This window comes from Polyodon spathula, chromosome 31 (assembly GCF_017654505.1).
Source record: "Polyodon spathula isolate WHYD16114869_AA chromosome 31, ASM1765450v1, whole genome shotgun sequence".
Classification (NCBI taxonomy): Eukaryota; Metazoa; Chordata; class Actinopteri; order Acipenseriformes; family Polyodontidae; genus Polyodon; species Polyodon spathula.
Window position 1 is genome coordinate 511,068 of NC_054564.1, and position 21,712 is coordinate 532,779.

The 21,712-nt window shown below is 45.4% G+C and overlaps 3 protein-coding genes across 3 annotated transcripts; 1 reads left to right on the plus strand and 2 right to left on the minus strand.

The window, feature by feature from the left end:
* Positions 1-5,128: 5,128 nt before the first annotated feature.
* On the minus strand, positions 5,129-6,641 carry LOC121303103 (transcriptional activator protein Pur-beta-like). Its single transcript, XM_041233561.1, has one exon. The coding sequence runs from the start codon at positions 6,337-6,339 to the stop codon at positions 5,434-5,436; it is 906 nt and encodes a 301-aa protein (XP_041089495.1). The 5' UTR covers positions 6,340-6,641; the 3' UTR covers positions 5,129-5,433.
* A 742-nt stretch (positions 6,642-7,383) lies between these two features.
* On the plus strand, positions 7,384-12,213 carry LOC121303113 (histone H2A.V). Its single transcript, XM_041233582.1, has 5 exons — positions 7,384-7,498; positions 9,118-9,195; positions 10,229-10,342; positions 11,386-11,515; positions 11,809-12,213. The coding sequence occupies exons 1-5, from the start codon at positions 7,496-7,498 to the stop codon at positions 11,868-11,870; spliced, it is 387 nt and encodes a 128-aa protein (XP_041089516.1). The 5' UTR covers positions 7,384-7,495; the 3' UTR covers positions 11,871-12,213.
* A 6,928-nt stretch (positions 12,214-19,141) lies between these two features.
* ved (ventrally expressed dharma/bozozok antagonist) lies at positions 19,142-21,137 on the minus strand. Its single transcript, XM_041233565.1, has 3 exons — positions 20,457-21,137; positions 20,017-20,303; positions 19,142-19,710 (listed from the first exon to the last, which is right to left on the minus strand). Exons 1-3 carry the CDS (start codon positions 20,704-20,706, stop codon positions 19,360-19,362), a joined length of 888 nt encoding a protein of 295 aa, XP_041089499.1. The 5' UTR covers positions 20,707-21,137; the 3' UTR covers positions 19,142-19,359.
* Positions 21,138-21,712: the final 575 nt, after the last annotated feature.

Below are 21,712 nucleotides of genomic sequence, written 5' to 3' on the forward strand. Positions count from 1 at the left end.
CAAAAGCAAAACCCACGGGCGCGTTCATTGTGCACAGCCTGCCCTGTCAAACCCACGGGCGCGTTCACTGTGCACAGCCTGCCCTGTCAAACCCACGGGCGCGTTCACTGTGCACAGCCTGCCCTGTCAAACCCACGGGCGCGTTCACTGTGCACAGCCTGCCCTGTCAAACCCACGGGCGCGTTCACTGTGCACAGCCTGCCCTGTCAAACCCACGGGCGCGTTCACTGTGCACAGCCTGCCCTGTCAAACCCACGGGCGCGTTCACTGTGCACAGCCTGCCCTGCCCTGAGCCTTGATGGTGCAGCAGAACAACACCGCAATGCACATTGCTGTGCAAGTGGTGCCCTCTGCTGTACTCCGCTGGTATTACACCCAAGATCACACAGCTTGAAATACAGGATATAATAATAATCATCATCATCATCATCATCATCTTCCTGTAGATTTTTTTTTTTGTGATATAATTTTTGCAGAGATTCTCTTGATTGCATGATGTTAATTGAATTAATACTAAAAATTATGTTCATTATATATATATATATATATATATATATATATATATAAATATTATATCTATATAGATATATTACCCTTAACATGTATACTTGACGTGTTGTCCAAAAGACCAGTCTTTGAGGATGATGATGCTGAAGTTTTGGTCAGAGCTGTAGATGACTCGGGTAGAGGCTGGAGAAGCCGAGCCCTTCTCTGCATTCCTGTGCAGCTGGAAGTGAAGACCCTCACAGTGCAGAGCGAGCGAGGAGCACAGGCTGCCAGAGACACACACTGACAGGGCACCGCTAAATACAGCCTGTGATGCCATGCGAGTGTAATGTGCTGCTCCTGCCCTGCAGACACACAGAGTCAGAATCAGAGACACACACACACACAGAGTCAGAGACACACACACACACACAGTCACAGACAGAGTCAGAATCAGAGACACACACACACAGTCACAGACAGAGTCAGGCACACACACACAGATTGTCAGAGACACACACAAAGTCATAGACACGCACACAGCAACAGACAGAGTCAGAGACACACACAACAAGAGACAGAGGCACACACACACATACCCACGCACATGCAGACACACACACACACACACACAAAATGAATTGCTGAAGCCCAATTCAGAATCTGTCCTATAAATTGCAATAAGGTGCTTTTATTATCAATACACAAGATCATCAGGGAAAGAATTAGTACACAAGGATCATCAGGGAAAGAAAAATCTCATTTTAGCGGGTGGGGGTAAGGGGGGGGGGGGGGGGGGTGGCGGTACACATGTGTCCAGTTTTTACTTTCTCTCACTGGGACCCCCCCCCCCCCCCCCCCCCCACACGATAGCTTTAGAAATGAAGGTTTACTTCCGCTGGGGGCTGCATCCTAAAAGCTGCTGTCAAGTTACCCCCCCACCCACCCACACCCACCCAGGGCTGGGGTGTGGGTGGGGTGGGTACTCAGGAAGTCTTCGCTTCACTGTCAAACACACAAACCTCTTGCTTTTGGAGAACGAAAAAATGTTTTTAAGGTAAATGACAATTGTTAACATGCTCCGTGTTTGGAACAGCGAACGCAACGCCAGGGGCACGATAACACGTTGAAATCTGCAGCAGCAGCAGGTTGTTGATGAAGCAGAGTTCACCCCCCTGGTCTCTGTGAGTCGCTCTGGATAACAGCCTCTGCTGAGTAATAATAATTAATAATACACAGCAGCCTGCGTTTCCAAAGCCTTTACTTCAGTCTTTAATTAACTCCCATATTTTTTGAAAGACTGGGTTAATTTTACAGAACTGGAACGAAGTGGCAGATTTCAATGCTACTCTATAAAACTGTTACAGCCAGCTTGAAATCTGCAACTGTTTGCCAGACAGACTTTTGACTTACGATATCTATATTGACGGTTAAAGGCCATGGCCAAATAAAATCTGTCTGACTTGCCATATCTATAAAAATATAGATATATATATAATTTCCCATATATTCTAAGTTGATACTCAGTTCAAGTTAAGGGTCTAGTAGGGTTATCAACTAGATCCTCACTTTACTCTCAGTAGCCTAAGTGATCGTGTTTCTCAAAAGTGCCTAACAGATGCAATTCTTCGTTTTTTCATTACTGAATTTTCAAAAAAAGTAAAATAAAAAAGTGTTAATTTTTTTAAGCTGCTTTTCTGTTGGAAGCCCTGTATGATGGGCCAATATTCAGACCTCGGACACTAGGGAGAGACACGCAATACCCCCTCGATCAGGGAGAGCAACCAGACTCCTACTGCACAGCAGTGTCACCCAGTCCAGGTTTTACTAGCAGCTTGATCAGCCCCCAGTGTGTCTAGCTAACAAGCTCAGGTGTGTCTGATTATTAAACTCCTAGAGAAACCAGGACTGGATCACACTGCTGTGCAGCGGGAGTCTGATTGTTAAACTCCTAGTGGTACCAGGACTGGATCACACTGCTGTGCAGCGGGAGTCTGATTCCCTACCCCTGCGGCTTAAAACAAACATTTTGAAAATCTTGCTGGTCTAACTGTGGTCTGGAGAACCACTTCACAACCTGAACAGAGCGGAGGGGAGAGGGGAGACCGTCCGCTGACAAGAGAACTCAGATATTACCAGCAGGGACACGCGTTGAAAACACCACGCTGGCACTGCCAGCCTCGCTTTTACTACTGCGTCCTTGGGCTCTGAGAATGCTGGGGTGGCCGCGAAACTGAAAATGTGGCTCAAAGCGGGCGCCTCCCACGCCAGAGCCAACACGGCGCCTGTTTCACCACAGCCCCTGCGCGCTGGGAGAAGCCAGCCATTTCAAGCCCCCGTTTTTCAATTCTGTTCGGAGGGTTTGACCTGTTGTTATTTTGCAGGCAGATTTCCTTAGCAAAGAATTTGAACTGCTTGTTTTTAAAAGAACTTAATACATTGAATAATAAGAGTAAAAACAACACTAAGGATGTATAATATAATACTTCTACAACAGGAAACACACGACTGAAGAAACAGCTGCCTTATCACGAAATACAGTACAAGGGTTAGGATGAATAATAATACTATTGTTCCCATAGGATTTGTTTCAAATTCTTTGCCGAGGAATAGGGAATTAAAATAACGACAGTAATAAAAGAGGAAAGACTTTGTTGGCATTCAGATTAAAACAAACGGCAAGGTCTAACTATCGACACACACCCACACACACACACTCAAATGAAAATCCTGGTGTTGAAAACACTGTTTCTTGGCAGCGTTTTTACACAAAAAAAACAAAACAAAATAAAATAAAATCAAACACCAAGGGAAGGGTTAATTAAAGCTACCCACACATCGATCAGAATATGCAAAACATTTTCCAAAACAGTTATATGCAATGCACCGTTATTATTATTATTATTATCATCATCATTAAAAAGACCACAAGAGGCTGTAATAACTGGTACTAAAATGAAGACCAAACAGCTGGTGCCTCCCTGCAAACTTCTCAAGCACAGAACATTTATTAAATGTTTACTGGGATGGATGAGAAACGGGAAGGAGGGAGGGAGGGGTTGAGGGTGGAATAGCACTGCTGGGAATCAGACTCCTATTGCACAGCAGTGTGATCCAGTCCAGGTTTTACTAGCAGCTTGATCAGCCCCCAGTGTCTAGGCAACAAGCTCAGGTGTGTCTGATTGTTAAACTCCCAGTGAAAACAGGACTGGATCACACTGCTGTGCAGCGGGAGTCTCACTCCCATCCCGGAATTTCTAACACATACACAACAGATCACGATTTGCATTTAAATGTAGTTTGGTTTTTCTTGTAGTGTCATTTCTTCAATCGTTCTCACAAATTCTACTTTTTTTTCCCTCCAGAATCCAAAGCCGCAGCTGCTGTTGTTGTTGCATACTTTATTTTTTTGTGAAAAAATATATTTTAGTATTCCTGTATGTTTTTTTAATCCAGTCGAGAGAGGCTGCAGTCGATGTTTGATTAAATTCTTCAGAGATCATGCAAGTTTGCCCCGCGGCAGTTACTGGTGGCGTCTCTCCTTCGTTTATTTATTTTTGTAACTAAATTCCCATTTTTAATCCAATGATTTTGTCCGTTTGAGTTGAAAACAAAAACCCCACACACAATACCCGATTCAGCCGGTCCGACTGGCGGGCGCTTTCCTGCCCTTCAAAAGATCTGAAGTGTCCCGTTTTTAACTCTGAAATCAAACTGGTAGTTAGCAGCACCGTTTCCCACAAAGCGACACGCGTGTCGGAGCCGCTGTGGATTAATCTCGCAGCTTTCCAACTCAGTCACCAACTTAAACGCTTTTGCAGTATATAAAAAGTTATAACGCGGTTCAATTACAGTCTCTCCATTGTCTGTTCTACCCCCCCCCCCGAAGATTGTCGCTGATCGTCACGTAAAGATTGGGGGGGGGGGTTCTAACGTCGACTAGCTCACGTAAACATGGGGGGGGTTCTAACGTCGACTAGCTCACGATAAAGATAGGGGAGTGCATTTCTATCCCCACTGCAACACGTGCTGCAAATAAAAATTTTTTTAAAAGTTTCCTTCGACCCTTACGGGGGGGGGGGCCGCGAGGTCTGTGATGGAGTTTTTGAATGCCCCCCCCCGCTCCAGAACAACGTGTTGCTAAAAGCAACTATTACACAAAAAAAACTATTACAAAAAATACACAAGGGTGTGCTGGTTTTGTTTAACGGGAAGATCGACGCATTTAAACCGTGGATCTCCCGGTTTAAAACCCCGGGCTGGACGCACACGTGTGGACAGAATATCACTCGTGGGTGTGAGTGTGCGCGATTACTATCTTCTTTTCGTTTGTGTTAAAAGCTTTTTGTTTGTTTTTGTTTTTTTTTGTTTTTTTAAGGATTTATAAAACCACGGCATCTTTAAAACATCACACAGGTTACCAAACAAACAAAACACAAAAAAAACCGGCTGGTTTGCACAGAGGGAAAAAAATGGTTGCTGTGAGAAAGAGAAATGAAAATATCCAAAAGCAAATGTACTTTTTTTTTTTCCCCCAGAATCAGACCATCTAATAATAATAATAATAATAATCTTTACCAAAAACAAACAAACAAAACAAACAGGGTAAATTGTTACTGTTAACATAATTAAATTTTCTAACATTATTATTATTATTATTATATATTTCTTTGCAACCACACCGTTCTGCATTCACTCCTCGATAAGATTCTCGTTTCATTATTTTTGAAATGTTCGCCTCGTCATGCAGGTATTCATATTTATTTAACCCTTCCCTCCCCGGTGTTTTGTTTTTGCGTGTTGTGTTAGATCCTCTCTCTCTCGTTGCTAGCCCCGAGTTGTGATCTTGGACTGGACGGTTTAGTAAAGTCACTGCGGCGTGTTTCCCGTGTGCAGCTCGGCCGGGGGGGTGGGGGCAGTTTAATCAGCGGCTGAACCGAGGCAGAGTCAATCGTCCTCCGCCTCGTCTTCCTCGGATTCCTCCCCGCCCCGCCTCTCGTACGGTTTATCCCGCTGCCTCTCCTGGAGCTCCCTCATCTCCTCGGCGTAGCGGCTGAAGGCTCCCCCGAACTTCACCCACGCCTTGAAGGGCACGGTGATGGAGTTCCTGTAGCTGGGCTTCACCTCGCTGACTCGCAGGAACACCCCGTACTTGTTGGAGCCCACGTCGAAAAAAAAGCGTTTGGAATCCACGGTGATGGAGGTCCCCTCCGGCAGCTCGCCGTAGCCGCCGCCGCCGGACCCCCCTCCTCCCCCGGCCAGCTCCTCGTCCTCCCCCGCGTAATCGTCGATGAGTTTCGCCAGGGCGTCCCGAAACTCGATCAGCCCTTGCGCGGGGAGAGCGATGGTCTGCCCGGGTTGCATGCCCCCGCCCGGCCCGCCTCCTCCCGCGCCGAGCCCGAACCCGGGGCCGCGGTTGACGGTCTGCCGGATCCGGAGGAACCTGCCCCGCTGGTTCTCCTTCAGGTCCAGGTAGTACTTGCGGTTCTCTCGGACCAGGAACTCGCTTTTCAGAGCCCGGCGGGGCCCGCCGTCCTCCCCCGCGGAGCTCTGCGCGATCTGCTCCGGGCTGCTGGGGCCGAGCTGGGCGTAGTGCTCGATGAAGTCGCCGAGGTAGTCGCGGAACTCGGCCGCCACGGACATGGAGAGGGTCAGCCGGCTCTTGGAGCCCCCGGCCCCGACCTCGGCGATCTTGATGAACCTGCCCTTGGCGTTCTGCTTCACGTCCAGGTAGAAGCGCTTGTTCTGGATGTCGAGCCGCTTGGAAGCGAGCTCCTGCGTGTCCTGCTCCCGGTGGAAGTGCTGGAGCCCGGTCCCGCCGCCGCGATCGCTCCCACTGTCACCGTCCGCCATCTTCAACCAGCTTCTTCCCTCCTGCGCCTCTCCGCCCCTGGGGCCGCGCAAGCCCCGCCCCGGCGCGGCTCATCTCCGCCTCGTCATTGGCTTGCCTTCCCTTGCCAAGCAGTGACGTCTCGCACAAAGTCGTGCTACCACTGGCTCCCCTCGCCGCCCGTCAAAAAAAAAAATCACCCGCCACCATTTCGCTCACTCTTGCTCTGCGATTGGTTCATCCTCCCGAGTAACCGCTGACGCAAAGCCCCTCTCATTGGTCACTTTTATTTTAATTTTATTTTTATGTGACACAGAACCGCCCCTCACGACCCAAAGCCCACCTCTCATTGGTCAGGGTTTAGCGTCCGCCCTGCTCTGAAAGGGCAGCCCCGCGGTTGCTTCTTTATTCGCGTCTCAATGGAGGCTTCTTGTCGGCCGCTTGTTTAATCTGCCTGCCCCGCTGCCGCGGCTGAGGGGAAGAGGCTGTTAGGACACTGGCGCCATTTCGGCTCGGACCCCATCCGCCCCGATCGGCAATCCTCGTAATACCGGAGCCACGATGGCGGGCCGGGGGAGGCAGCTTCACAGCCACGCCGCCGCCTCCTCTCGTCACAGTTTCACCGTGCTTAACCACCCGCCTTGGGTTGAAAGCTGCCGGGTGTATCGTTTGCTCCCTTGTTAATATATAGATATTATTATTATTATTATTATTATTATTATTATTATTATTATTATTATTTTTTTTTGAATGTTTTTTTTTTTTTTTTTTTTTTTTTTTTAGCGCTTTGTTTTATTAACCGCCTTGCCCGTTAACAGTGGCCACACGATTGGTTGATAGCCGGTGTGCTAATCAACTACAGCGGCAGTTAGAGCGGGGCGGGGCGGGAGGGAGAGTTGAGCATCCGTTTTTGGGGAACCTACAGCCAACCCCTTCCCCGCGGTCACATTTCGTCGGGGATCATAAACGACGCCCCTAGTAAAGTTTGGTCACTTTGGCCGAGGCCAAATCACCAAGTTGTGACCCCCCCCCTCCCCCCCCCCCCCCCCCCCCCCCAGCGCGCTGCCTCGCGCTAAGGCGTTATTGTTTCTCTCTCTGGCTCGAGCGCGTGATTTCGCCTCTCGACTTCTGACAGGAATTTAAATTAAAAATAAAACCTGAATAAACAGCGAGAAAGACATGGTAATTACACCGATATTTATTAATCCGTGCTTATTAAGAGTGCCGTGTGTGTGTCTGTGTGTTTTTAATTTGTTTCTCGGGGAGTGTATTCGGAAGCTGGAGTCGGTTTTTATTTTATTTTTTGTTTGTTTTGAGAGCTACGCTTTGAACTGGCATAATATTATTAATTAATATTATTATTAATGATGTTTTAACTTCAAAAGACGACGCGTTTCTTTTTTTTTTTTTAAAATTTCCTTTACAGAAGGAGCCTCCCGTTGTTTTTTTTTTTTTTTTTTGGTTCGTGTTTGTTTTATTTAAAACTCAATTTTTGCACGTGCGCCATGATTAGATATATTCGTATATTGCTTCTCTTATCGCTTAATCGGTAATTCATGCGAAATTTGTTTCTTTTTTTAGTTTAAATGTTGGTTGGATAATAATTATTTGGCGCGCTTTTTCTGTTATATATTTTTACGTTGTTGGTTTTATTTTTGGCGTCTCAACCTACGTTGACTCGGGTTGGCGGGAAAAATAAATCTCTGTGTGCGTTTTATCAAATAGCTCCGCGTTTCCAGGGTTATAACGGTTAATTGGAATGGGATTTAAATATTAAACATCCAATTTTTTAAAATATATATATATCGCTTGTGGAATTTAATTCTTAAACAGCTGACGGCTCATTTTAAGAGGTCCTTTATCCTCGCCACCTGGCGCTCCTGTGGCTTCAGGGCTGTTTTTATGTCTGGATCAGTTTCTGCCTGTTCGTTTCGAGGTGCTTGTAACCGGGTTAGACTCGTACCTGTCTCGGTGTAGTACTGTCGAGCCAGCCTCCCGTTACTGTCGCAGGGATCAGCGGGGCTGTATAGTACAGGAGTATTTAATGACGGTTTATCAAAATGTAAAATACATTATAATGTGCAAATATGTCTGAGTAAATGGTCTCCGCTGGGGGGGGGGGTATTGATTGCACTTCCCTGGATGAAGGCTCGCTGCTTCTCTCTGCACGCACGGGGGTTACAGTTGCGTGCTGTTTCAGGGGTGCAGGGTATACTGTACGCTAGTAAAGGGTACGGTTACAGGGACCCGGGCAAACCCTGCTTATTTGCACAGCATCGGGTTTCACATCTTGAAACGGGGCATGTCAGCTTGGCAAGGGGTAGATCGATCCGAAGACCAAATATGAATGCACCAAATTCACCTGTGACCACACTGAAGTTATATATATATATATATATACACACACATTTTTTTTTTTTTTTAGCCCATTCAGTGCCATTGCACTAATATGAGGGCAAGCTGCCCTCATCGAAATGCTGTTTCAATTTTCTCCTTTAACTATATTAAGATAACTTTTGTTAATTGCAAAAACGTATGGCGATGTGTCAGATATGTATCAGATATGCGTTTATTCGGTACTTGGTGGGTTAAGAAAATTGTATGCTAGGAAAGTGAGCTGTTAATTTCAAAGAGTATTTACACTTGCCACTAAATGTGTAACTGTTATATAGTGATGTAATTATTAAAGTGCCTTCACTGTGTAAGCAGCACACACTTGCTGGCTGCCCAGGAGGAGCCTAGTTTGTGCTCCTGGTGTGATCTGTCTTTGTGACATACTTCTGTTTTTATCCCCGACCCAGGCAGGAGGCAAGGCTGGAAAGGACAGTGGCAAAGCCAAGGCGAAAGCAGTCTCTCGCTCCCAGAGAGCTGGCTTACAGGTAATCAAGCTGATAACTGATACAACTATATCATACCGGGAGGGGGGGAGTTAGGGAGTTATATGTCCCTGTTCTATTTTAATTGGATAAAAAACAAAGTGACATTGCACCATACTGCAGTGCACACAAACCTGTTGCCCCGCCAAGTTACCTGAGAGATAGAAGCGCTTTCCTGTGTAGTGGAGTGTTTTTATCCCAATGTCTTTTGTGTGATTTGCCCTGATGTGCAGCTAAAAGCACAGTATCCCATGGGGTGCTGGTGATGCGGGTTGTCTCGCTGCTGTTTGTGTTGCTGTGTTAATTCCCTGGAATGGATCGATTTGAAACCGCGTGCCACTTGGTGCCTAACGGTGATTCACTGTGTTTTATTAACGCAGTCTAACTACTGAAGGGGGAGTCGGCCATGCTAGGTTACAACTATGAAACAAAGATCCTGTTTCTGAGTCCGGCTCCAAGTTTAACAAGCAACAGAAGGTTTCGTTCTTTTTTGCACAACTTAAAAATAATGTTTAATGTTCTTGGAATATATGGTATACAAGTACAGTACATGGTATATAAATACTGAGCATGATCCAGGTGAGACCTGTGCCAAGGGGCATGCAGACCAGCGGGATAGAGCTGAATAGTGGAGAGGCCTCGCAACACTGAAGTCAATGGAATTGGAACAACATTTTTATAAACTGTATTGGTGGCCTTTTGTACGAGTGGGGTCTTTTAAGCGTTTCATGCACGGCGACCTCAGGAGGATGGATTTAATAAAATAAACTCTCCTGGTCTTTTTATATGGGTTCATGTGGAAGACTAGCAAGCAAATGCATGAGAGCCTCATAGGAGCCGTGTGCCATTCCCCACCTACGTAAAGCAACAAATATATTTCAGTGTTCAATGAAAAATATAATTATGTATCCAAAGCTACCCCCCCCCCCCCCCCCCCCCCCCATTTCTGATACTTCTGCAAGCCCGTGTTCTGACTGGCGCTGCCCGGTTCTGCATGTCGGGTGACGGTATCATCGTGGTGTCTCTTCCCTTTCAGTTCCCGGTGGGTCGAATCCACAGGCACTTGAAGACCCGCACTACAAGCCATGGGCGCGTGGGAGCGACCGCTGCGGTGTACAGCGCCGCCATTCTGGAGTACCTGACTGCGGAGGTGAGCTTGGGGCTCTGCTCCTCCACACGCTGCCTTCAGCTGCTGCCGACAGGGACCAGCCGGGTCAGAGCAGGGCTTCAATACGGGGCCGCGCTTACTGTAAACTACACTGTTTAAATACAAAGCTTGCAATGTAACCCTGCACTGCCCTGGAACACCTGGCCTCTGCCAGATAAATACATTTTATAATTACAGCAGACTTGTTTGATATTTACAATGCTGTTTCATTCAGTTAGTTATGCTGCAGTAATTGCAATTAGAATTCCGTTATAGTAACGGCTCCACACGCTAACATGTTTATTGCTGAGTAGAATAAACAGAGTGATCGCAGGTGCAAACAGAGAAACGCTCTGTGTTTTCAAACCAAGCGAGGGGGTGTCTCTAAGAGTGGTTGAAAATGCTGGAGGAATGCTTGGAAAGGTGTGTAATTGAGCTTGTAATTGGTCTATTTGTAGATGGCAATTACGTAGATGTGCCAAGGTTCAATTAAAATGACATTGTATTTGCAAGTCACACCATTACAGTTTGATTTCGGGTCTGGTGTTTGCTGAGACTGTTCTGCAGCAGGTCCTGTTGACACTGTGGGGTGAACTGAAAGGATTGTCCTAACTGGGGATGATCCTGTGCTCAGTACAGAGGATGGTTCTAAACCAGTGCGCAAGTTAATACCCATTGCAACGAACTATGCAGCTCAAGATAGTCCATATAAAAAATGTGTTTCCTATGCAGCAAACCCAAAGTAGCTGCTGTTGCCCTCTAGAGGATACTAAAACACAGTGCTTACAAAAGTGAGTCCAGCAATTTCTGTGGACGAAAGACTTGCAATTGACCCGTGGAGTATTCCTGGGAAATTTAAAAAAATAAATCATAATAATTCACAGGATTACTTTTTAAGTACTCAAATCATGTGAGATTCATTTAACAACTTTTTAAACAAGAGTTCAGTTATAGAAGTGAGGTGCCAAGTGTCGGTGTTCAGCAGTTGTCCTTTGAGTACCGCCTCGCCGTGTGGATTGATCGTTGACTATTGATTTGGTTGGCAGGTGTTGGAGTTGGCAGGGAACGCCTCCAAAGATCTGAAGGTGAAGCGCATCACTCCTCGTCACTTGCAGCTCGCCATCCGCGGAGATGAGGAGTTGGATTCTCTCATCAAGGCTACCATTGCTGGAGGAGGTAAGCGTCGCCTTCGTTCAGTGGTGGTCCAATGGGTTAAACAAAGGGGTCTTGATACCAGGAGGTTCAAGTCCTGGCTCAGCCGCTGACTCGCTGTGTGAGACCCTGAGCAAGTCACTGAACCTCCTTGTGCTCCGTCCTTCAGATGAGACGCAAAACAAACAAGGTCCTATTGGAAGCGACTCGGCAGCAGTTGATAAAGCAGAGTTCACCCCCCCAGTCTCCAAGTCACTTTGCATAAAAGCGTCTGCTAATAATAGTAATAATAATAATAACAATGTGTTGTGTTGCAGGTGTGATCCCGCACATCCACAAGTCTCTAATTGGGAAGAAGGGGCAGCAGAAGACTGCATAGAGAAGCTCTTTCCTGCACTGTGCGGTCCTCCTCCTGTCAGCGTGCTGGAGCTGGGACAGAAATAGTAGAGTAGGGATAATTGGGATTATTAATTTTTTTTTTTTGAGAAGCGGTTTAAAGAAAGGAAAGATTGTTTTTAGATTTTGCGTTTGTAATACAAGTAAAAAGAAAAAAAAACAAAATTTGTACGTTCCTTTTTAGATTTTAAGTTTGACAACAAAAAACAGAAAAGGGGTTGGGTGGGTGGGTGTGGGAAAGGGAATGTAAATTTGTTGGTAAATTTGTGCGGCAGCAATTGTGTGTGTTATGATTGGCTGGGGTTTCAACAGTGTTTTATACAGAACAAAAATGGAATTGTTAAACCATTTTTTACAAAAAAAAAAAAAAAGTCTTTGTGTCCTTTTTATTTATTTGAAGCTTCTTGCTTTTCTATTTTGGTGTCTTGCTGCCTTCTACTGTCTGTGTCGTTTTGCAGCTCAGTTTCTGACTGAGACCACATTCTGACAAGCCCTGCAGCTGTCTTAAAAGTATTCAATCCCCTTGAAGTTGGGACCGGGTGTGACACACAGGCAGTGTGAGGGAGGAGCTGGTCCCGCTTTTAAATGTTCAGTGGGCTGCTTCTATCTATCTCTCTCTCTTTCTCTCAAGAATGCACTGAATCACCACTTAAACAGGTGGTTTAGGAGTTTTTACTGACAGCGGTATAAATTTAGCCCCGTCCAGATTGTTTACTCCAAGGCTTCTCAAACTCGGTCCTGAGCCCCCCCTGTGTCTGCTGAGCTCTCAATTACTTAACCAGACACTTAATTGAACTAATAATGTGCATAATTAGACCTTTTTACTTGTCTCCAGCTCTTAAACAGTTGCAGTTCAAGTTACTTAGCAAATGTTATGGCTAACTTGAAATATGCAAACTGTTCAAGAGCTGAGAACAAGTAAAAAGGTCTAGTTAAGTAAATTATCAGTTCAATGAAGAGTCTAGTTCAGTAATTGAGAGCTTGGTTGGAATGAAAACCAGCAGCCACAGGGTGTCCCCAGAACAAACTGAAAAGCCCTGATCTACTCAGAGGTGCTTTTTTTTTTACCAGAACATTGGGACTTTCTGTAAAGCTTCAAACTCAGATGTACTGTGTCTTTTTACAGGTGTGTGAATTGACCCTGTAATTGGTGCAATCTCCCCAGATTCTACAGTTCAGTAAAATGCATCGATTGGGCAGAACCAAATTGGGGATCAGCAGGGGGGGAGGATACAAAAAAAAAGACTTTTAGCAGTGGCTGCTTTGCACGGTGCATTGAAAGAAGTATATGGAAATAGAGGTCACTTGAGGGGAGAAAGCGTTCTAGCCTTTGGAAAAGGAGGTAGAACACTGTGTTATTTACACCCAAATCATAGTTCAAAAATCACGCACAAAAGCGCCCTCTCTGGCCATAGTGTTGCATTTCATCTTGAATTTGCAGACTTTCTTTGAACATGAATCCCACTCTGGGAGGTTACTAGATGTGATCAACTCTCAGGACGCCATATTTTTAGTCCCATGCAAATCCTGCTGAAGTCCAGTAATACAAACCTTCGCTCTCTATTGATAAATATAAAGATACGTCAAGCGTTTATGTTTGTGTTACCATGTCCTGATGGAGCAGTCCTAATCGCTTTTGATACCAGCTGTTAAAAGTAGATGCTTGGCTTTGATTGTTTGTGGGGGGTGGGAGGTGTCGGTCGTCTTTCACACGTTTCCTGTTTTATAGCAGTATCTTACTGAATCACACACTGACCTCTTCAAAGCTTCAACGTGTACTCTTTGTCAAGGAATAAAATTAATGTTGTGCAGGGCAGCCATTCACTGTATACTGAATAAGAGGGGCAGGTTTGATGGTTTTGAAATTCAATTGCTGTCAGTCGCACAGTATTTTATATAGTGCCTTTCATAGCGGAGCACCATCACAAAGTGCTTTACAAGATGCAGCAACAACAAGAAAATCCATAATACTACAAATACAGAGAACTGCATCATACATGATATACAGTAAAAAACACTGCATAATTTATTAAATACATTGGAAAGAGCAGAATACACGATAGCAGCATAATACATGAAATAGTGCATTAAATACAGTGGAAAGAGCAGAATACACGATAGCAGCATAATACATGAAATAGTGCATTAAATACAGTGGAAAGAGCAGAATACACGATAGCAGTATATTACATGACATAGTGCATTAAATACAGTGGAAAGAGCAGAATACAGGATAGCAGCATAATACATGAAATAGTGCGTTAAATACAGTGGAAAGAGCAGAATACATGATAGCAGCATAATACATGAAATAGTGCATTAAATACAGTGGAAAGAGCAGAATACATGATAGCAGCATAATACATGAAATAGTGCATTAAATACAGTGGAAAGAGCAGAATACATGATATAGTGCATTAAATACAGTGGAAAGAGCATAATACATGAAATAGTACATTTAATACAGTGGAGATGTAGATTTTGAATTTGCAGATTTTAAGCTGGCTGCAACATTTAATAAGCAACTTGAGCTCTGCCCGTTTTCTTTTAGGGCAACAATTAAAAAGATCTAATTAAGCAGATTATTAGTTCAGTTAAGGGTCTAGTTAAGTAACAGAGCACAAATGATTGATGCATAACAAAGCAGGGCTTTGGTTTTCTAGATTTAGCAATGCGCTTCACTGCAGAAAGGGTTTATTTTATGTTCTTATTTGAAGAATACTATTCTCAAATAACATTAAAATGAGGGCAGATTTTCACTGGTGCAGGATTCCCTCGTACACCCAGATACTCTAACTCACACTCGTTTCAAAGTAGGATCAGTGGCCAGTATGTATTTCTGGTTTAAAATGTAGTTGATTTCTGTCCAGGATTAGCATTAGTTTTAAATAGGAGTAATGTAGATGTATCCATTACTATGAAACACAGACGGGTGGTTTCACAGACCCTAATTAGCTCTGCTCTTGATGCAGCTAATGTTAATTTAGGTGGAGTAATTCAAGGTTTTTGCTGGTATGGGTCTGTGAAACCAGCCGACAATGGTACAATGGACAATGGTGGTACAATGGTAATACTGAAAGTAACAGGTTTGTTTTTAATCTATACTGCCCTCGTTGTGTGCTGTCGTCGGACAAGAATGAGAGTCATCAGCTCGGCCACCACCAGATGTCGCCCTCTCGTTCATTTTCTCATTGTGCAGTATAGCAATTGACCACAAAGGGGTGCTGTGGTGTAGCCTCTCCAGTGGGATTCGCAACGTTTGCAGTTTCAGAAAACACGCCTTTAGTTTTAAACCTTTTAAGTTAAAAAAAAATGGACACACGGGTCCCACTAATGATGCTGGCTTTGTCATTTCTGCAGTGAGGTGTGCGAAACCTCGTTTAGCATCTACTGACCGGTATAGGATCTGCTCGGTCATCCAAATTGGGTTTCCTGCTATTTGAGTCGCTCTCAAATGAAGAAGAAACCGTTTGAGCAACAACAGCTCAATTTCTCGTGTTCCTTAATGGGTTAATAACCTAAAATACACCACTCGACAATTAGACTATTCTAATGCATAATATAATGATCCGAGTTTTCCTTGTTTTTATTTCAATACTGTGTTATAGTTTATTAGACGGACCTGGCAGGTTTATCTTATTAGCTTCACTACACAGAATAGAGGTGTTTGCTTTTGTCTGAATAATTTTCATGCAGGAATAAGCATGTCAATTAACGATCTAAAATATATTATTATTATTTATTTATTTATTTATTTATTAGAGACTCGCTTATCCAGGGCGAATTACAGTTAAGCGCAGCTGTAAAGTAGAATATAATCATCTAGGTAAAATAGAAAAGCGTTATATTTCCTCATTGGGAATACGCGCGTTAAAGGAACAGCTATCCATATTATGTAGCCCTTATTAATCACACACACATAAAGTCCATATGATTTCTGCAGTGCGCAAGGTATTCTACATACACGGGTAATACAGGGCTCTCCTGCGCCGCGCCGCGTTGTGTTCTCTCTCTCTATGCAGATGTCCTTGTTTGGTTTGGTCAGCTTTGCAGGGCTGCTGCTTCGCTCCATATAGAGAGGTGTTTGTTAGCCGCATTAGAAATGCGTACCCTTCTAGTTGATTAAACCGAAGGCGTTATTACCGCTGGGAATCAGCTGCAAACAGGCGATCCAGCGCGCTTCTGTATATACAGCAGGTCTGCGGTCCCGGGCTCGTGTATTACAGGGTCATTCACACCAGGTGTTACCTTATCAGACTGCTGCGGATTATGGTTTTTTTTGTTTGTTTGTTTTGGATAATTTATTCTTTTCTGCTCTATTTCTTTTCCTCAGTCAAAATGCACCATGCTTAAAAAATAAATAAATAAACGATTAAAATAGAATACACTTTTCACGCTTAAAATAAAACTTGATTTAGCATTTAAATATGGTGCTTAAAACTGCAATGCGGTTTTATTGTTATATAAGTTGTATAACATTGTATTTAATTAATCATATATATATATATAGAGAGAGAGAGAGAGAGAGAGAGAGAGAGAGAGAGAGAGAGAGAGAGAGAGAGAGAGAGAGAGAGAGAGAGAGAGAGAGAGAGAGAGAGAGAGAGAGAGAGAGAGAGAGAGAGAGAGAGAGAGAGAGAGAGAGGAGAGGAGAGAGAGGGAAGAGAAGGCCGCAGGACAGTCACCACAATGCACAACTTTACGATTGACCCAACTTCAAAGGGTTGTTCTCTCCCCTCCCGCTGTTCAATTGTGTGTACGGCCGAAGCCTGAAATAGTCACGGCCGGGCCTCTCCTCTGCGCCTCGGCCGGAGATTACCGAAACTTCTCGCTGCGAAGAGAACGAAACTTCTATCGCTGCGAAGATAACAAGGCCTCCGAAAGTTTCGGTAGGTCGCGATTCAGACCAGAAAAATACTCAATAGACCCCTCCATTAGGCGGCAGAAACTTTGGGGATTAGTTGCGACATTTGTTTTACTTTGTGTCCATGGCGGGGCGGGGGATGGAAGAGCGAAAGTACAATGGGCTTTTCATGTTAGCGGGGGGGGGGGGGGGGGGGGGGGGGGGGGGGGTTAACGTCATATTTCCACTATAGCTGTTTCCTAGTCAAAGGGACAGCAATAACTAATCTTACGGCTAGTGTAACTACCCCCGCGGCTACTGTGCCACCCCTTTTGACGAGGTCAGCTCGCGCAGCAGACAGACCCACTCATCTTATCGCAACCTAATCAAAAACTAATTAAGGAGGCGCATTAGAGCCAGCCCTAGCATAACAAAGTTGGTTACTGGGTTATTAGCGAATTGATTTTCTTTTCTTTTTTTTTTTTTTTTTTTTGTCAATATCACCAGCCGTGCCAGCGAACAGAAATCCAGCTTTGCTGCGCAGCTGAAATGCAAAGTGTGCAGGCTGCGGACAAGAGTTTAGCATCAGCTTTAGAGTTGAGACATCATTATAATCTTTATTTAATAATTTATTTATTTATTATATAGCGCCTTTCATAGCGGAGCACCATCACAAAGCGCTTTACAAAGATACGAGACTAGAATGTGTGAGCCATGCATCAGCTGCAGAGTCACTTCCAACAACGTCTCTCTTTATAAACTCATTAAAAACTCTACGTATATGAACAGCATTTAAATCTAATAATGTTCACAATTCTACGTGTCTTACCAATACGTCTCAATTGTAAAGGGATTCAGTCATTAATTTCACATCACATATTGAAAAAGGAACTACAAATTTATATCGCAAAAGTCCTCTGCTGGAAAGCCATCGTAGCAGCGCAGAATCGTGTTAGATTTTTTAAAGTTTTCTGGGGTTAAAAATATAGAAAGCTGCAAAGCGTTATGTAACGCAATATGTTAGCGTAACCATGCTCAGTAGGTTTCGACTTCACGAAGCAAAACGAGTTCATTCTCACCCGATCAATCGATGCAATCGGACGTTATCAAGCAGAAAACATCCCATCGGAATCGGAAAGTAGGTAAATAGCAAACTCCAAAAGGATAGAGCCGGTCCGGATTAAAAGAGCTTTAATGGCAGTCGGGTGTAGTAGCCGCTAGAGGGCGCTAAACAAGCGGTTTTGAAATAATACTCAAAAATTACGTTAATAATAACAGTTAGGTTTAGGTGTTGGGATTACGTTAGTTGTAGGCATTAGGGATAGGGGTAGAGGGTAGATTTAGGTACCTACTGGCCCATTCATATGGGGTGATTTTTGCTTGATAACGTCCCATTGAATCGACTGATCTCATTCAGATCGGCTGTCATTCTATAGGGGGGGATGCGAGACATGTCGCCACAGCTGTGCAGTCAACAAAACTTTTTTTTTTTTAAGAGTTTCCACGGCTTTTTGCTGAAGCATTTCCAGCGCTCTCCTTTTAAACTGAACACAACAGATAAGAGAGCCTTCCTTTCTCCAGACTGAGCCTCGCTAATAGAGACTGCAGTGGCGCTGCTTCAGGATTCCGTGTAAATCTCCCAGCACTTCTATAGCTGGGGACCAACTTTGTTAGACATTTAGATAGTCCATTCTTCCAAGTTTAGGGAATTATACAGAAACGAACCCACTACTAGAAAACGTGTCTTATTTGGGGGACACGTACAGCTAAAGTGCAGGAGTGAAGTAGTCAGATCTTGAAACACGCGTCGGAATGAACGTACACCACACCGCAAAGCAACTCAAAATAGAAAAGATTTATTTTTAAAAAATCGTCAGTTTCATCATTGCATTCTTTTTTTTTTTTTTTTTTTTTGCATCAAATACTTATTAAAAATAAACAACTTTTTTTTATTTTTTTTTTGGGGGGGGGGGGGGGTAGGGGGGGGTGGGGGTGGGGGGCTGTAGAGTGTCGGAATGCATTTCCGATTTTTGTTTAGAAAAGAAAACCACACAAACACATTATATACACTCTGTATCTTAAATAGAATATCATTTTAAAAAAATAACAATCATAATAATTATAACAGAAGAAACCAATATTGCACTGTATCCGCTTGAACTGCAAACCATTCGACAATATATACAGCTGCTTTGCTGGAAACATTTAACACCATCTGCACAGATCCTGTCAAAATCCTTCACTTTCAATCAAAAATCAGAGCACAGCCATAGCGAGCACTTATAAGCAACCTTATGTTGCACTGCCCTTAAAATTGGGCTACTTAAGATGAGACTCTTATTGCATAGCAGGGTCACCCAGTCCAGGTTTTACCACCAGCTTGATCAGCCCCCAGTGTGGCTAGGTAACAAGCTCAGGTGTGTCTGATTATTAAATTCTCAATAAAACCAGGAATGGCTCAAACTGCAATCCAACTGGAGTTTTGTTACCATCCTAGCTGGAGGGTATCAAAGTTTGCGATCACATTTGAAATTGTTTCTGGTCTCTCAAAGCAGCCGCCCGCTTTCCCCGAGCGGTATACAGCAACAGAGGAGCCAACAATAGCTGGTTATCTGCTCTCGCCGCAGTCCTGTCAGTAATAGGGTGCGTACTGGTGGTATCTCCTTATCATATTGCCGTTACCGGGACCGGCGCTGGTTGCCGGTATGACCACTCCTGATGGCACGGCGTAGGGGTACACGGCCGTCTCCATGGGCAGGGCCGGGAGCGCGCTGAGAAGCGGCGCTTGGTACTGCATCGCTGATAGGTAGGCTGCCGTGCCGTCCTGCGCCGGGTAATAGCCAGCAAAGGGGCCCGGGCCGTAAGCCTGGAGCTCGGGGTAGTGCATGAGCTGGGAAGCCACCTTGGCGTGGCAGGCCTGGGCCAGAGCGTCCTGCAGGGTCCTCTTCAGCTTCATGCGGCGGTTCTGGAACCAGTTTTTGATCTGAAGGGAGACGAGATTACAAAAAAAAGAGGGCGAGCCAGTCAATAAATGTGTTGATCATAAAGGGGCTGCAGTGTAATGATGTTATAGAAATATTACAAATCAGGAGGGTTATCTCCGAGACTCTCTCTCTCTCTCTCTCTCCTCTCTCTCTCTCTCTCTCTCTCTCTCTCTCTCTCTCTCTCTCTCTCTCTCTCTCTCTCTCTCTCTCAGCCCATGCATTTGATCTCATCCGTGTTACGAGATAATGCGCCGTTTCTTTGAAAGCGAATGCACGAAGCTGTTCTGCTGGCGCTCCTCTCTCACCTGCTTCTCGGACAGGTTCAATTTCTTCCGCAGCTCCTCTTTCTCTCTCGTCCCCACGTAGCTCTGCTTCTTGAAAGTCCTCTCCAGTCGGTTAATCTGCTCCGCGGTGAAGGCTGTGCGGGGGCGCCGGCCCGGCCCGCCCGGGGGCTCGGAGCGCGCGTCACCGCCGGGTCCGGGGCTGCCCTGCTTGGGGGGAGACAGTGGGTAGACCGGGGATACCGACCGGCAGCCCTCGCTCTCATACCCCGACGTCTCGTCCGCGCTGCTGACCGAACCGGCGTCGCTCACTGAGACAAGGGGAGAGAGGAAGGTTTTAAGGTTTGTCACAAAATAATATCAACCGTAGCATTTTATATATATATATATATATATATATATAAACCGAACCCAGTGAAACCCTACAGGGCAATCTGAGTCTCAGCTGTTGGTTCCGCTCTTACCGGCTGCGGTGCTGAGTCGGTTCTTCTGACCCGTTGTGAATCCGGGCGACTGCAGCGGGGTGTCCGAGTCAGCTCGGCTCTGCGGCGGTTGCTGTTGCGCGCACAAACCTGCGCCCACTTTCGCGTAGAAGCCGGGGAGGCTCTCCTGGGGGGTCCCCGGCAGCGGCCCCTCCTGGGGGGCAGGGAGAGCCGGGCAGGGGGGGCGATCGCTGCTCTGGGACAGCCACTCGACACAGAAGAGTCGCTTCATCGTAGGATTCCACTGAGAGTTGAGAGGCACTCGACACGAATGCTGACAATCAAAGGAAGCGGCCAATGCAGCGCCTATAAATATATAATTAAGAGAAGTGTTCTTCTGTCGTCGGGCCGTCCAGGCAATAAAGGAAGCACACGGATTATTATTCTTTTTTTTTTTTGGTTTTTGTTGTTGTGTTGTTGTTTCTTTTTGTAATTGGATATACAGAGAGCCGGCTGCCTTGTCAATCCAATGCGTTCCTGCTTCACCTTCGTTGTGTCTGGGCTGGTGGTTTGCAGGCTGCTGTATTTATCTACACACACACACACACCTCCAACACACTGTGAGATTTAATTTAGTGGGAGATCAAAGTAAGACCAGTCCCCCCACCTCCGCCCACCATTCTAGAGTTTTCACAAGTGCGGTAATTAAGATTTTCTTTCGACTCCGAGTGAGCTCGTTGAAATTGGCTCCACTCTGTCTGCCTGCAACCCAACCCCCCCCCCCCCCCACCCCAACACACACACACACCCCACACACACACACACACACCCCGTCCCCCCCCCCCTCCCCCCCTGTGCAACGCACACACAACCTTGTGCAAACACCCGTGGGGTCCCCTCCCCATCACCCCCACGGGACACTCCTGCACACACACACTCCTCCACCCACACGCACAGTGGGTGCCGACGCTCGACCTCCCCCACAAAGACGTTCCCACACTCACACACACACACGAGCTGCGAGCTGGGTTCAAGCTGCACCCTGTTTCAAGTGAAAGGGGTGTGAGTCGCTGCTGCAGACTTTATTGCGGCGATTCTACACAAAGTTCACATTTACCCACACTCAGCTCACGGACGTTATTCTGAAACTTAACGCCGCTAGCACACGTCAACATTAGCTGCGTTTTGATTACCAGACCTCTCTGTGCTTTACAATGCTTCCCTATGCTTTACCAGACCTCTCTGTGCTTTACAATGCTTCCCTATGCTTTACCAGACCTCTCTGTGCTTTACAATGC